At 47.3% G+C, this 16,656-nt stretch overlaps 1 protein-coding gene across 2 annotated transcripts in view; it reads right to left on the bottom strand.

The window, feature by feature from the left end:
* Nucleotides 1-16,656, bottom strand: part of DNAH7 (dynein axonemal heavy chain 7) — a 1,967,826-nt gene that overhangs the window by 1,827,172 nt on the left and 123,998 nt on the right. For both annotated transcript variants that reach the window (XM_085648764.1, XM_085648765.1), the window contains exon 4: nt 10,430-10,610. In XM_085648764.1, coding sequence (XP_085504890.1) covers nt 10,430-10,610 — 181 coding nt within the window. The remainder of the gene's footprint in view (nt 1-10,429; nt 10,611-16,656) is intronic.

Genomic DNA, 16,656 nt, shown 5'->3' with positions numbered 1-16,656 from the left:
CCAAATATCTTCAGCTTTCAACTAGGCCAAAATATCGACAAGATGCAGGCGAAACCCCAAACTGCTGTGATCATTACAATATGAGAATAGTTGAATACCACTGGATTATGACGAGACCAACTATGTTTTATTCAGCGGCCGCACCTCCACAATGGTGGAGAAGCGTCGCCCACTGCAGAATGAAAACAAAACGAAAATAAAACAATTTTATTATGGTTTGATTTTTCACTGGCAGCCAACGCTGCTGAGTCTAGGGCGGGGCCAGACAATCCTCTCAGCCAGGGACTGAGAGGAGGAGTGGAGGACACTTGTAAGTGCATATATCAGTTTGGCCAGCCGTCTTAGGTAGGCGTACTTAGAATTTCTCCACCCAGCTGGTGGAGAAATTGAACAGGCTCCTAGTCCCTTTGTGATCGCCTATCAAGGACGCTCAGAACAATCCAGGCACTACTCTCACAGCTTGAGAGAGGTGTCTCGATTGGGTGGGAAGTCTGGGAGCCTGTGCTGGCCCAGGGACGTCCGGAAGAGAGGACCACCAAGGCATCTGGACGCGGAAGAAGGAGGTAAGTGGTTTTTTCTTAATAATTTGCCCCGCGCTGCCCCACTACTTTATTTTGGCAGCAGCCGCTGCTGGTTTTATTGACTCTAAATGCATTGCCAGTTGTTCCTATAAATGTCAGAAACAGTGTGAACTACTTGGGGTTCACTGTACCTTCGCAAATCAAGCACAGTGAAGACTTACTGAGCAGGATGCCTCAGCAAGTTGAGCGTTCGTTGCTGATGAATAGGGTGTTGGTCACAAGTATCAATCCTAAGAGGGCGAACACAACTTTTTATCTTTCTCAAGTGGATCAAGTGCCATTAAATTAGTTGTTAGTAAAATGTATTACATCTTTTATAAAGGTCAAAATGAAGAATTAAGTTGTTATTGAACAAGTTACTTACCTTCGGTAACGCTTTTTCTGGTGGATACAGTATCTGCCTGTGGATTCCTCACCTTGTGAATATCCCCTGCGCCAGCATTCCACGGAACTTTTCTTCCCCAGCATTCCACGTCGACGTGGGCGACGTCACAATACATCGGCTCCGCACGCGACTCCGTACGACGTCATCGGAGCCATAAGAAGCCCACGTCGGCGTGATGACGTCAGTTCCACCCATTTTTTCCGTGCCTTCGAGGCGAACAGGTGAACCAACGACAATCCCAAGTATACACAGTATATAGAAAAACCAATACATATACATAGCATACAAAACAAAGGAATGCTAATCAAACAAGCATTTCCTACAAATGTACAAGAGAAAATATAAGCATTTCAAACAAGACCTATTTCATGGTATACAAAAGGTGGACAACGGGGAGGCGGGTGGGTTGGTGAGGAATCCACAGGCAGATACTGTATCCACCAGAAAAAGCGTTACCGAAGGTAAGTAACTTGTTCTTCTGATGGATACATCTGCCAGTGGATTCCTCACCTTGTGAATAGATTCCCACAGCAGTCCCCACTCCCGGAGGAGGGTGTCCACCTTTCTATACCAGAAAGTCTTGCAAGACAGAGCGCGCGAAGTGGCCCTCCCTCCTCATCTCAGAGTCCAAGCAATAATGCTTTGCGAAAGTATGGAGGGAGGCCCAAGTCGCGGCCTTACAAATATCTGCCACAGGAACACCCCGGGCCAGAGCAGATGTTGAAGACTTAGCTCTAGTAGAGTGAGCACGAATACCCTCAGGAGGAGTCTTACCAGCCAAGGCGTAGCAGATCTTGATGGTCAGTATAATCCATCTTGACAGCGTGCGCTTGTGCACCGCTTTACCTTTAGAACGACCAACGTAGCCAATAAAAAGCTGGTCATCAATACGAAAGTCCTTGGTCCTGTCCAAATAAAAACTCATAGCCCTCTTCGGGTCAAGGCGATGGAGTCTTTCTTCTTCTTTGGAAGGATGAGGGGGTGGATAAAAAACAGGGAGGGTAATAGACCGCCCCAAATGGAAAGGAGTAACAACTTTTGGCAGGAAAGCAGCCCTGGTCCTGAGAACCATCCTTTCAGCATGTAAGGTAAGAAAAGGAGGTTTGGAACTAAGAGCTTGAAGCTCACTCACCCTCCTTGCCGAGGTTATGGCTACAAGAAAAACCACCTTAAAGGACAACAGCCTCAAAGGACAATTATGAAGAGGCTCAAAAGGGGACCCCATTAAAAAGGTTAAGACAAGATTAAGGTCCCACTGAGGCATTACAAATGGAGTAGGAGGAAACATGTTTGTAAGGCCCTTGATGAACCTCAGAACAACCGGAGATTTAAACAACGAAGGTTGATCTGGAAGGCACAGAAATGCCGATAAGGCCGAAAGGTAGCCCTTGACCGTGGCCACAGCACAGCCCTGCTGAGCCAAGGAAAGAGCAAACTGAAGCACATCAGAAAGATGAGCCTTTAAAGGGTCAATAGACCTCTCTCCACACCACTTTACAAACTTAGACCACCTGTAGGAGTATATGGATTTGGTGGAGTGTCGCCTGGCCGATAAAATAACGTCCACCACATCAGGTGGGAGAGAGAAGGAACTCAGGTTGCCCCGTTCAATCTCCAGGCATGAAGGTGTAAGCTCTGGAGGTGGGGGTGTAGAACCTGCCCCTCCGACTGCGAGAGGAGGTCTGCCCTCAGAGGGAGACGGAGCGGAGGGCACGAGGAGAGGTGGAGAAGATCTGTGTACCACACCCTTCTTGGCCAGTCCGGGGCGACCAAAATGACTTGGGCCCGGTCTTGGCGAATCTTCCTCAGAACCCGAGGAATCAAGGGTACGGGAGGAAACGCGTAAAGGAGTCGTGAGCCCCAACTCAACTGAAACGCGTCCCCCAACGCCCCCTGCATCGGATACTGGAGACTGCAGAATGACGGGCAGTGCGCGTTCTCTCGGGTGGCAAACAGGTCCACCCGAGGAGTCCCCCACGTCCGAAAGACGCGACGAACCACCTCCGGATGGAGCCTCCACTCGTGGTCGGCGGAGAACTGCCGACTGAGACTGTCCGCACGCACGTTCAGCACCCCGGCCAGATGATTTGCCATCAGACAAATCTGATGGTCCTGAGCCCAGGACCACAGACGCAGGGCCTCTCTGCAGAGACAAAGAGACCCCACTCCTCCCTGTTTGTTTATATACCACATCGCGGTCGTGTTGTCCGTCAGGACTTGAACTGACTGACCGCGAAGGGAAGGGAGAAAGGCCTTGAGTGCCAAACGAATCGCCCGCAACTCCAGAAGGTTGATATGAAACAACCTCTCCTCTGGAGACCAAAGACCCTTGATCTCCAGATCCCCCAGATGAGCTCCCCACCCTAGGGTGGAGGCATCCGTTATCACTGAGGCCACCGATGGAGGTAGATGGAAAGGCTTTCCTTGGGACAGATTGCCCTCCACGCTCCACCAAGACAGATCCGCTGCAGCTTCTCCGGAGATCTTGATCGACTCCCCGAGATCCCCGTTGTGCTGATACCACTGCTTGCGGAGGCACCACTGGAGCGCCCTCATGTGCCAGCGTGCATGGTTGACCAACAGAATGCAGGAAGCGAACAGACCGAGCAGGCGAAGGACCTTCAGAACTGGAACAACCGCTCCACTGTGGAATAAAGGGACCATCTCCTGAATGTCGAGAATCCTTTGAGGAGGAGGGAATGCTCGACACACAGTAGTGTCCAGTACTGCCCCTATAAACAGGTTGCGTTGAGAGGGCACCAGGTGAGATTTGGGCACATTGATCGAAAAACCCAAGTCGAATAACAGCTGAGTTGTCACCTGCAAATGACGCTGCACCATCCCTGGGGACTCTGCCTTCAGAAGCCAGTCGTCCAGGTAGGGGAAAACCGGAATCCCCGACCTCTTGAGATGAGCAGCCACCACTGCCATCACCTTTGTGAAGACTCGAGGTGCAGTAGTAAGACCAAACGGGAGGACCGCAAACTGATAATGTTGCGACCCAACCGTAAAACGGAGATACTTCCTGTGCGACTTCAGGATTGGGACATGGAAGTACGCGTCCTGCAAGTCGAGCGACACCATCCAGTCTCCTTGCTGCAACGCTTGAAGAACCTGCGCAAGGGTCAGCATCTTGAACTTCTCCTGTTTCAGGTAAAAATTCAAGATTCTGAGGTCCAGAATCGGACGCAATCTGCCGTCCTTCTTGGGGATCAGGAAATACCGGGAGTAGCATCCCTGACCCCTTTCCTGCTCCGGAACCACCTCTATTGCGCCCTTCTGAAACAAAGCTTGAACTTCTTTCTGCAGGAGAAGCAGGTGGTCCTCCGAGCAATAACCTTGGCAAGGAGGGTAAGGGGGAGGAAACTCCCGAAAGGGAAGGGCGTACCCAGTCTCTACGAGGTTCAAAACCCAAAGGTCGGTTGTAACAGATTTCCAACCCCGTAGAAAGTAGGACACCCGACCCCCCACAGGTCTTACATGATCCGGGATGGGGGATCTAGGGCTGCTTCCCTGAAGCCTCATTTGGAGCAGAGGAGGAGGAGGAAGAAGAGGGGTTGCGACCAGAACCTCTCCGACCCCTTTGCTTCCCTCTATAGGAGCGATAGAGGGGATTCTGCTGCTGTTGTTGCTGCTGCTGTTGTGGCTGTCGGAAGGAGCGAAAGGATGACCTTCCGAATCCCCTAGCCTTACGGAAAGTTGAACCTCTAGCAGGAACCTGCAGACCCAAGGACTTCGCCGTCAACCTACTGTCCTTAAAACGTTGAAGAGCAGAATCTGCCTTCTCCCCAAACAACTTTTGTCCATCAAAGGGCAGATCCACCAGCGTGGCCTGGACATCTGCAGAAAACCCTGAGGAACGGAGCCAAGCTTGTCTCCTTGCGGCAATGGACGACCCCATAATCCTCGCCACAGAGTCCGCCGTATCCAGCCCAGACTGGATCACCTGCCTGGCAGCTGCCTGAGTGTCCGCCACAACCTCCATGAAGGACGACTTATCCCCCTCAGGTAACTTAGGGGCCAAAGTTTTTATAGAGTCCATCAGGGCATGAACATAACGCCCCAGCAAGCATGTGGCATTTGATGACTTCAACGCCATACTTCCTGAGGAGAATGTCTTTTTGGCCGCCTGATCAACTTTCTTTGACTCCCTATCAGCAGGAGATTGGGGGAAAGCACCCGAAGCATGTTTAGAACATGAAGCCTGCACCACTAGGCTCTCCGGAGAAGGATGCGTGGATAAAAAATCCGGGTCTCCTGGCGCAACCCTGTATCTCCTTGCCACCTGCCTGCAAACTGCTGGAGCTGACAGAGGCTTCTTCCACACCTCCAACACTGGTTCCAAGAGAGCCTCATTGAAAGGTAACAAAGGCTCCGAAGCCGACGTCGGGGAGTGCAACACCTCTGTAAGCAGATTGGACTTGTATTCCACAGAGGGCAGCTGCAGATCTAACAACTCCGCGGCCTTCTTGATCACAACATGGTAGGGCGCCAATTCCTGTGGTGGAGAAGACCTTGTAGAAGCATGCTCCCACTCCGGGGTGGTATCCAAACCACTTGCTACCTCTATACCTCCAAACTCATCCGAAGAAGAGTCGACTTCACCTTCTTCCACCTCAGCCCGATATCTTTCCTCCTCCAAAACCCTTTGGGCCTCCAGCCTCGATCGATTCCGGGGAGCCGGCGTCGTCGACGTCGTACGCGGCGTCGGTGGAGCCAAAGGCACCGGCGTCGGAGGCGCTACAGGTGGAGTCGGCGGCGCCGGATGCGGCGTCGATGGAGTCGGCCTCGGCGTCAAAGAAGGCTCCGAAGATTGACCATCCATCCGAGGTCGAGCCGGATTCCCAACCGGCGCCGGAAACTGCCAAGAAGGCGCCATCGGCATAAAAGGCAGAAAAGGAGCCTGAGCGTATTGCTGCGGCACTCCCAGAGAAAACGCCATCGGACCCACGGGACCTGCTGGTGCTCCGGATGGGAAGGATGCTCTCTGAAAAATGCCATACATGGCATTCAGAAATCCCGAAGGATCCGTACCTGGAGCCGGGAATTGGGGATAAGGAACTGCCCCTGTATCCTCCTGTGGAGCCACCGGCATCGGCTCCTCAGAATCCTCCACCGGAGCCGCGGAGTCATCAGGCACCGGAACAGACTCTTCCTGCTCCTGCTCCACATCAGATTCCACCCGACCCGGAGTCGAAGCCTTGGACGGCGCCGGCGACGGCGTCGGGGAACGAGCTGGAGTCCGCTTCGGAGAGGGAGACTTCGAAGACTTATCAGGAGAAGGCGAAGGAGACAAGACCTTGCTCTGACGTCGACGAGGCGAAGCCGACCTCGACCTCTTAGACTTCGAGGACCGACGCCGAGAAGAATGCTTCCTCTTCTTATGGTGCTTCTTCGACTTCGACGACCTCGAAGTCGAAGACTCCCGCCTGGACTTCTCCTTTTTCCTCCCTCTCTTCTCCTCACCGATCTTCTTCATGAAGAGTTTGGTCTTCCTCTCCTTCAGCGCTTTAGGATTCATGCTCCTACAGCACCCGCACTCATCCACGTCATGATCAGAGGAGAGACACCATAAACAATTCTGATGCGGATCCGTCATGGACATCAGGCCTCCGCACTCCCTACAGGGCTTAAAGCCCGACTTCCTCGTCGAAGACATACCGATTTTAACAAAATTACACCACTAGATTACAAAGTATCTAGAGAGCACTGGGAAAAAAAACCGTTGCGCGTCGACGGCGCGGAAAAAAGGGAACTGACGTCATCACGCCGACGTGGGCTTCTTATGGCTCCGATGACGTCGTACGGAGTCGCGTGCGGAGCCGATGTATTGTGACGTCGCCCACGTCGACGTGGAATGCTGGGGAAGAAAAGTTCCGTGGAATGCTGGCGCAGGGGATATTCACAAGGTGAGGAATCCACTGGCAGATGTATCCATCAGAAATTTTAGTACTGCATTTGTTTTTACTGCTTCATTCTTTTGCAAACAGATTGCCATCGGAGATCCAAACTTTCTCGCACTGTCCTGTTTTAAGGTTTTAAAGTGGAGACCTCCATTTTGATTGGCTGACGGTGACCAACCAGCACAGTCCAATCAAGCTTTGTTTATCCTGCATGCCCAACATTGCAACCTTTTCATTACGTTTTGGTTTTTACTTTCGCACATCCTTTTATTAAAGGCAACCGTTTATTTCTGTAACTCGAGATTGTGGTTATTTACTGTGCCCCTGATTTGGATTCAGCTCGGCTCCCGTACTATAACCCTGTGAGTTTTGATATGAAATCTTAGAGAGCAAGTCTTATGTTTTATTCACACAAATAAGGCGACGGAGTGTCTCGAGCATTAAGAGGGCACCCGGAAGGACGCCGCAGCCCATGACCCACTTCTGCGGCGGGGTGTCTCGATTAAATGACTGCTGCTGCGGGGTGTCTCGATTAAATGACTGCAGCTCCTCAAACAATCGGCTTCGTCTCACAATAACCAGCAGGTAATGACTGTGCATCAGTTAAGAACGTGGCAGACACTGAGTGCAAGGACTCACTAAAGGACGATGAGTTCATCCAGTATTATCTTCGGTTGATCACCAGAAAGTAAAGGTTGAGGTTAGGGAAATGAGAAAAGATACTTCTCGAAACAACATTTTGGAAATGTATCAGAATTCACAACTTCCGAATCTATGGACTTGGGTACGCTCACAAAATTCTCCAGGGGGCAAAACTTTCAGCAAAAGAATGTTTTACAGGACTTTTTCTGCAAAACCCATTTTTTAAGAGAATCCTTCTAACAACACATTTTTGGCAAGTTTTGAATTCTTGAGAACTTATTTTTGCAAGTCTTTTCACCTTTGACAATTTCATATACCTCAGTTAATATCTGAATGTCGATCCTGCATGAAAACTATTTTTGTAAATAGCTTGCAGCTGTTTTATTACTAATAGGAGACTGATGTGTTTTAAATTGTTCTACATGTTCATTACTAACCGCTTTCTTTCACACAAAGAAGGGATAATGTGTCTTATGGTTCATTTACATCTTTGCTCACCTGTGGCAACTACCTGGTGTGAAAAAGTGCTGCAAATATGAGAAGACTCATTCTGACTATAAATGTTTTGCATACGCACTTACATTTTGAAAAAGAGCTTCACATCATCTGATGAAAGCCAGTGATGTGGAGTCCTTCAGCAGCTGTATTAATACTGAAGGATCAGTTTGGATACAGATGCTTCACCGCCCATCGCTGAAACATTTCTTTCATCTGTGGTTTACAAAACTGAGGTATCAAAAAGCTAGGCAGAAGGGAGATTCCAAGGAACAAAGTCAGCTGTGAATCCATGAGGTCTGCTTGAAACTCAATTTTGGGTTCTGAAGGAATTGGGAATAACCTTTCCTTACTCTAATATGCAGTGAGGTACCCAAGCAGCAGGTCCAGAAAGGTTGGGGGTAATCGGAGTAATAAGAAAGAAAATATTTAACATTTGCCACAGTTGGGATTTAGAAAATGATTGATCTAGGGAGAACCCGAACAAGGGGCTAAAGGGTCCTGAAAAAAGGCACCTGTGGTGGCTATTTTTTCTACTTTGCCTTGCTTGATGCTTTAGAGGGTGACGTTTAAGGCTGAATACAATGGTAAAGTAACTGACCAGGACTAACAGACCACCTTTAACTGACCCTATCTTCGATGCCTATCATCTGAAATTGGTGCTTAGGCACCGGTTCTCCATAAAACTCGACTTGGGTGAGTTAACAGCTTCAACTGACATGTACCATCATTGGTCAGCCGGTAGGGGTGCCCATGATCCGGTAACGCACACACTTTGAACAACATCGAATTTTACGTTTTTCATTGACATCTTTTAGTGATTCCTCGAGCATTCATTACTCTTGATCCTCTGGAATATTTGTATTCACCACATTGCAGTCGTTATTTTACTAAAATGGTAAAAACTTATTTATTTCTTAACTTATTTTAATACTGTACCTGAGGAATTAGTTGCTGCGTGTGCCAGGCTACCAAAGACAGGATCGGATTCCTTACAGAATCCAATATTGACGTCTAGGCACTAGGTTGTTGTGATTGTGGTGGGGGTCAGCCTGAGTCTACATCAAAAGAGAGGCTGCTCTCCCCGAAGTTTCCCATTTTCGTTTCTGATAGTGAGCATTAACCCGACAAGAAATGCTGGAAATCACGAAAATTGCTGAAATGTTTTCAATTGGATTATAGTTCCCATTAAAATCGATACTTATTTCAGGCTAAAAGTGCATATTCTTGGACTCCTAAAATAGCATTAGTTAGAAAACACATGTGTACAACCCCATAACAGTTTGGTAGGTATTTGGATGGCACTATTATCAAATACACAGAGTGAGAATTTAAAATTACATGGGGCCTATTTAGGGAACTTTCAGTATGAACATTGTAGTCGTAAAAGACACCCCCACATAATAGGAAACCTGTGCTGGTGGTAAAACTACCACTAGCAGTTGATGCATTACCATTAGCGAAGATTGCATTACTATTACAATTTCATATCCCTAGATTAAATACTGCCCACACATGGAAACATTGATCACTTAAACTGAGTTCAGGTAAGAACTCCTTTTAAAAGTCCAAACATCAGAACCAACTATTTCATCCTGAATATGAGTATTTTTGCTGCAGGGAAGCCATTATTACTGTCTCAACAATTGATACAACCTTTAAAGAAAGTCATATTTTTAATGTTGGTGGTAAATTTTAAACCCACCAATTTTTGTTAAGCTGCTTTAAATGAGACCTGTAGCAGAAATGTATGGGTTCTTATGGGGCACATTTAACACTGGTGGTGACAAATGCGCCTCCATTTCTGCTGCACTTCATTGCATTGCAGCCAACACTTTTATCCCGCACTTACGTCAAAATGGCAATTTATCACTAGAGTTATTTGTCATGGAACAGGACCAACGCTGTTTCATATTTCTTTGCTATTTTTAGGCGCTCTCCTCTACTATTTGCCCTTTCCAAACATTACAAAATAGGGTAACTCTTTTGCGGAGAGTTAATAGTTAAAGTTAAGATTTTGCATTTAAGAGCGATGGAAAACAGATGTCCATCTTAAAGTAGGTGGTAGGTTGGCAGGTACATCACCACTCGTCGGTTTTTGATTGACATTATATAGCACGGTCTCCTCTTATGTGTGCTGCCTCGATTTCAATCCAATGGCTGTCTTCCTGTCACTTTTTTATTTAACCCTTTCACCGCATCCGCCCATATTTTGCGAAGAGGGCAGATGATAATGAGAGCTGAAATGTTTCTTTAAATTCCAGGTTTGTTGCATTCTACATTGGTTTTGACTTCTGTAAAATTATCGGAAGATTATGCTTGAAAAAAAATGACGCTAAATAACATCAACAGCAGCAATACCTTGAAATACAATGGTTACAAGACGAAACTGTAATAAAGAAAGGTAGCAAACCATGACGCACATGATGATGTCAACCAGCGCACTTCTGAACTGCTCTCGGTCCCTCTTGGGGTGGGAGAGGCCGCTCCGTATCTTTGATGTTGTGGCTCCGGCTTGGGCCCCATTAACTCTACCCGAAGGACCAGGAATCGACCCACATTCTGGCTTCCTGGTCTTCTTTGCTTTTGGAGCTGGAAATTCACCTTCAAGATAGGAAAATTAATTTCTGCAATTAGAGTCTATATAATGAATTATATATTAATACATATCAAACGTGTCAGAGTTTCCTTCTTGAGTTGTGTGGAAACTCTGAATTTAAATCGCAAGGGCATGGTGTGTTTTTCGTATACAATTAAACTATGAATGCAAACAAATGGGATATACTGTTTGCCAGCAGGTTGTATGCTGGTTTTGCATGTGTTAGTGCCCCTTCCAACAGCCTGCATGCACACAGTTTTGCAGGGGTAATAGCCACCAGATACAATGTGGGTTTGTACAGTGTTTGAAATGGAAACAAAGAAGTGCAGGTACTCTGTAAAAGAGTACCTGCTTGTTTCTGAGAAGTGCCGGTACTCTCCAATTAAAAGCATTTCGTCTCTCTTGAGAAGTGCCGGTACTCTCCCTCTTCAAATACAACAAAGTGCCAGTACTCTCTACCGGGTAGTACTGGCCCGTTTAAAGCACCGGGCTTGTATCATGTAAAGGTGCAAAGCTCCCAGTTTTTGCCTTAATAATACCAACAATTGTGACACTGTAGAGTAAATGCACTTTAGCTCTACCCCTGAAATCTTTTGTGGGCTTTCCATGTGCAGAGACTTTCCTTTCGTCAAAGCTCTACGTCAAAGAGAACATGCCACCTGGACAGGGAACAAGACATGGGGCCAGATGTACAAAATTCTTATTCTGCATCTCTTAAATAGCAACTCCTTAGAAATCGCTATGTAGGAAATGCAAAAGGGTATGTACAAAAATAGAGATTCCCTAATAGCGAGTAGGAATTGATATTAGGAAATCGATATTTAGGTAATACCAATCAATTCGTACCTATGGGCCTAAGGGCCCATAGATACGAATGGTTTTGCATTTCCTAATTTGCAATGTTCAAAAGTGGTGCACATGTAAAGCACACAGATGCCCTAGGGGCATGTGTGCGCTTTATTGAACTTTTTTTAAAAAAAAAAAAAGCATTTTGGAGAGCTTTTTTTTAATTTGCACATGGTTACCATCGATTTTGTGTTGATGGTAATACATTTCCTAAATGCCCACTTCGCATTTAAGAAATGCTTTGTTGTCCATGTGCATAGGAAATCACAAATAGGAAATCCCTATTTGCAATTTCTTATTTGGGTGTCGCAAAATGTGATTCAGAAGAAGTAGAAATCAACTTTGCGATTCCCAAGCGGCCTCTGTACATGCCAAAAGGCTATTTAGCCTTTCTTAATGGGCCAAAAAAGCGAGTCAGCCCATTAAAAATTCTATTTAGTTTGTACATCGGACCCCTTGTCCCCGTTTCCTTATCTAACATTTGACTTTATACTGATCACTGTTGAAAAATGGGGAAAAAAGCAGCCAGAGAAAGATGCACTGCCCTGAGCTTAAACCTGTATATACGTAGCCATCTTTGATTTTTTCAAGAAGCCTTCACAAAGTCCTTCAGAAAGAAAGTGAAGAGACATATCTATTACAATCACTAGGAACTCTCCTCTTGAGAGAGCCTGAGCTTCTGGACAAACAGTCTGAATATCCACCAGCTCATGGGATACTGAGAGGACAACCTGTCCTCCCTATCTCCTGTCGCTTTGTGCTGCTGACCCCAAGACACTCTTCAAGAGGTACCATGGGCAATATCATAGTTGAAATTATATTTTCAGGACACTACTGTGCCTAACAGACGCCACACCATTCTCACAGCCAGACTCCATCCATTGCAGAGCCTGGTAGGTCATGGAAAAAAATATTCATTCAAAAACACTTTTCCTGCTTCTGTTTCCAACATGGCCACTAGACACAGTACTTTGCATGATGGGATAGAAGCCACCTTTAACTAATTTGCTGTAAGTTCAAGACACTTTAGCATTGCTGGTACGTCTTACAATGATTGACTTTCACCCTCGCGTTTCTGGATCTTGCTAGCCTAGCATCGGTTTAAAAAAACAGCATCCGTCTAACGCAACCCAATTATTCTTTTTCATCAGTTCCACACACTAAAAAAACATACTCTTATAGAGAACTTTAACTCACAGGGCAAGACCTTGAACATATGAGAAAGAGTCTCCACCTGAAATCTGAGACTCATGAGAAATGTTCTCATTGGGATATGAAAGTATGCGTCCTGTAGATTTATCATACCGAGCCACCTGCCTAAATGGAAATCTGTTGAAAGGATAGTTTTCTAAACCTCTCCTTTTTGATTAATATCTTCATATACTCCACTTGGTGGGAGGTTTTCTCCTAATCTAGAATCGATTTGAATATATCAAGCCCCTCAGAGGGCACAGATACGCCTCTTTTTGATTCATTGCTCTAAAATAAGCCTGACGTATCTAATGGGTGGTTTTCACTGTCTGTGAAAATATCTGAAAACAAAGCAGCACATTTGCTATTGCCTCTTTTTAAGTCCGGCTGCAGACAGCTTAATGTGTCTGGAAGATCACATGTCTGTAATTCCTCTAAAAAGTACAGTAAGTACAGAGAAACAGTGGGCTTTGGGTCAGTCCCTTTCAGTGATTAGCTTTCATATGCTTTTTGTAGTTTGTAGTTGTCTGGATCCGATGTTAATCAAAGTCTAACATGGAATGAACAGTTACATTTTCCCATTTGTGTTCTTATCAGGTATTTAGTGATGGGTCATTGAATGTGAAATGGTATTTAACTTGCAATTGAAAACTAGTATGTGTTGTTGTTAGAAATGGGATTTTTGGCTGGCTAGGGCATGTGCCAAAGTCAGGCAGAAACCACCACTCTAGTCAGGATAAGGGAGTTAAACTCCTAAAATAACCCCTGCTCACCCCCTTGGTAGCTTGGCACGAGCCGTCAGGCTTAACTTAGAGGCAGTGTGTAAAACATTTGCACATAACCAACAGTAATACAGTGTAAGCACTACAAAAGGACACCACACCAGTTTAGAAAAATATCCAATATTTGTATATACTTAAGACAAGACCAAAAACGATAAAAATCCACAATACAGTACTTAAAAATCTTCTGTTATCAAAAGATGCTTGAAAAACAGTTCCTTGATGTCGATACCTCCGTCCGGGGCTTTCGCGGCGTCTTGAACAAACAAATCCAAACAGTTCTGGCTGACCGCAGGGTTGCGGGCCAGCTGCGGTGTCAGGAAGACCCGCAAACAGTATCTTTTAGAAATGCAGGGTGTTGGCGACCTCTCGTTGAGCTTCCGAAAGCACAGTCCCCAGTGCTGAGGGCAGAGAAGCTTAAAGTCTTTGCTGTTCCTGAGACTTCCTGAACAGGGGGCAAGCTCTACCTCAAGCCCTTGGAGAAATTCCCAAAAGTAGATTGCAGAAAGTTCAGTCCAGTCCTTTCACTGCCCAAGACAGAAGCAGCCACTGCAGGCCAACACAGCAAAGCACACAGCAAAGTGGTAGTTCATCCTCACAGCTTCTCCAGCTCTTCTTCTTGGCAGTCTTCTTGATCCAAAAGAGTTGTAAAGTTCAGGAGTCTGGGTCCCAATATTTATATCCCAAAATCCTTTGATCTCTTAGGCAGAGAGTGTCTGTGCCCAGCCAGAACCAGTTATGCCTTCTCTGGTGTGAATTCCTGGCAGGAGGTGGAGACGGCATTGTCAGAGGCAGACCAGGCCCTTTGAGGTGCTAGGAAATCTCCTCCCCCTGCCCCAATTGCAGCCCAGGCCTATTCAGCCCTTTCCTGACCCACCTAGACTATCTGGAGCCACTCCTGCTCCCCAGCCTTCTGTCATCCAAAACCCAGACAGGCAATCCACATTCCAGCAGAGGCACATGGGATGACTGAGCAAGAAAATACCTACTTTCTACAAGTGGTATTTTCAAACACAGAATGTAAAAATCACCTTCAATAAAAGATGCATCTTCAGATTCTGAGTCCAGTCATACTAAACTTTATTTTCCTACAGAGTTCCCATGGCCAGTTATGTTTATAAGATGTTATAAACAAACTTCCCATTCTGTCCTACGGGGAACAGGTAGCCTTGCAATAGTGAAAAACGAAATTGGCAGTAATTCACTATCAGGACATGCCACACACACCAGGGCTACCTTTCACATACACTGCACCTTGCCCACAGGGGTGCCTTCGGCCTACCTTAGGGGTGGCTGACCTGTAAGAAAAGAGCAGGATAGGGCCTGGCAAGGGGGTGCACTTGCCAAGTCGACATGGCAGTACCAAACTGTGCATAGGCTCTGCAATGGCAGACCAGAGTCACATTTACGGGCTGTTTGGGTGGGTGGCACAATCGAGTTCTGCAGCCTAACATCAGCATTTGATCTACAGGCCCTGGCACACGCAGTGCACTTTACTAGGGACTGACACATAAATCACATAGGCCAATCATGGAAACATCAATCCATAACACATTGTACCACAGGAGTACTTGCACTTTACCACTGATCAGCAGTGAGAAAAGTGTGCAGAAACACTAAGCCAGCACAAACAGAGTCAAAACCGGGAGGTCAGAAAGCAAAAACTCAGGGAAACACACCAAAAGATGCCAAGTCTAACACATGTCCCCTCCAGCTGAAAGTAGGGATAACTACCCAACCTCCTGGGAGTTCTCTTCACTAACGAGGAAGAACCTGGACAGACCATCTGCACTGGCGTATTCTGTGCCAGGGCGGTGTTCCACTGTAAAGTCCATTCCCTGTAGGAAGGTGGACCTCCTCAGCAGTCTTGGATTCTCACCCCTCATTTGCACCAACCATCTGAGGGACCTGTGGTCTGTCTGAACCTGGAAGTGAGTCCCAAACAGGTAGGGCCTCAGCTTCTTCAGTGCCCAGACCACAGCAAAAGCTTCCCTTTCTATGGCACTCCACCTCTGTTTCCTGGGGAGTAGTCTCCTGCTAAGGAAGACCACAGGCTGGTCTAGGCCCTCTCTGTTTAGTTGTGAGAGCACCACTCCCACACCATGCTCTGAAGCGTCAGTCTGCACGACGAATTCCTTGGAGAAGTCGGGTGCCTTGAGCACGGGTGCCGTGCACATGGCAGCCTTCAAGGCATCAAACCCTTCTGGCAGGACTCAGTCCAGATCACCTCCTTGGGCTGCTTCCTGAAGTCAGCTCTGTTAAGGGGGCAACAATGGTGCCATACCCCTTATCAAACCTCCTGTAGTACCCGGTGAGTCCTAAGAAGGCCCTCACCTCTGTCTGGGTCTTGCGGTAATCCCAAGCCAGAATGGTGTCAATCTTGGGTTGTAGGGGCGCCACCTGGCCGCTTCCTACCCGGTGTCCCAAGTACATCACCAAACCCTGCCTGATCTGGCACTTTCTAGCCTTGATCGTGAGGCCTGCCCTCTGCAGCACCTTCAACACTTCACCGAGGTGCTGCAAGTGTTCTTCCCAGCTGGGACTGAACACTGCGATGTCATCCAGGTAGGCGACACTGAAATCCTCCAGCCCAGCCAACACCTGGTTGACCAAGCTCTGAAAGGTGGCAGGGGTATTCTTCAACCCAAAGGGCATCACCTGGAACTGGTAATGTCCTTCTTGGGTGGAAAATGCTGACCACTCCTTGGCCCCATCGGTTAAGGCAATCTGCCAGTACCCAGACATTATATCAAATGTGCTGAGGAACTTGGCAGCTCCCAACCGATCAATGAGCTCATCAGCTCTGGGGACAGGGTGTGCGTCAGTCCTGGTGATGGCATTGAGCCCACGGTAGTCCACACACAACCGCAGTTCTGGAGTGGTACCGGGTGCAGCAGCCTTTGGGACCAAGACCACTGGGCTGGCCCAAGGACTGTTGGAATGCTTGATCACCCCTAACTGCAACATCTTAGAGACCTCCTCTTTAATGCTGGCCTTGACCCGGTCAGTCAACCTGTAAATCTTGTGCTTCACAGGAGGGCTGTCACCGGTGTCCACGTCATGGGTACACCAGTGAGTAACGCCTGGGGTCAGAGTGAATAGAGGGGCAAACTGTGCCAATACTGGTCACAGTCGCTCTGCTGCTTTGGAGTCAGAGTAGGGGAGAGGATCACACCTTCCACTGATCCATCGTGCTCCTGGGTAGACAGGAGGTCCGGCAGAGGTTCACTCT

The sequence above is a fragment of the Triturus cristatus genome, chromosome 3_2, assembly GCF_964204655.1.
Source record: "Triturus cristatus chromosome 3_2, aTriCri1.1, whole genome shotgun sequence".
Lineage (NCBI taxonomy): Eukaryota > Metazoa > Chordata > Amphibia > Caudata > Salamandridae > Triturus > Triturus cristatus.
This window is presented reverse-complemented; position numbering and strand designations above follow the sequence as displayed.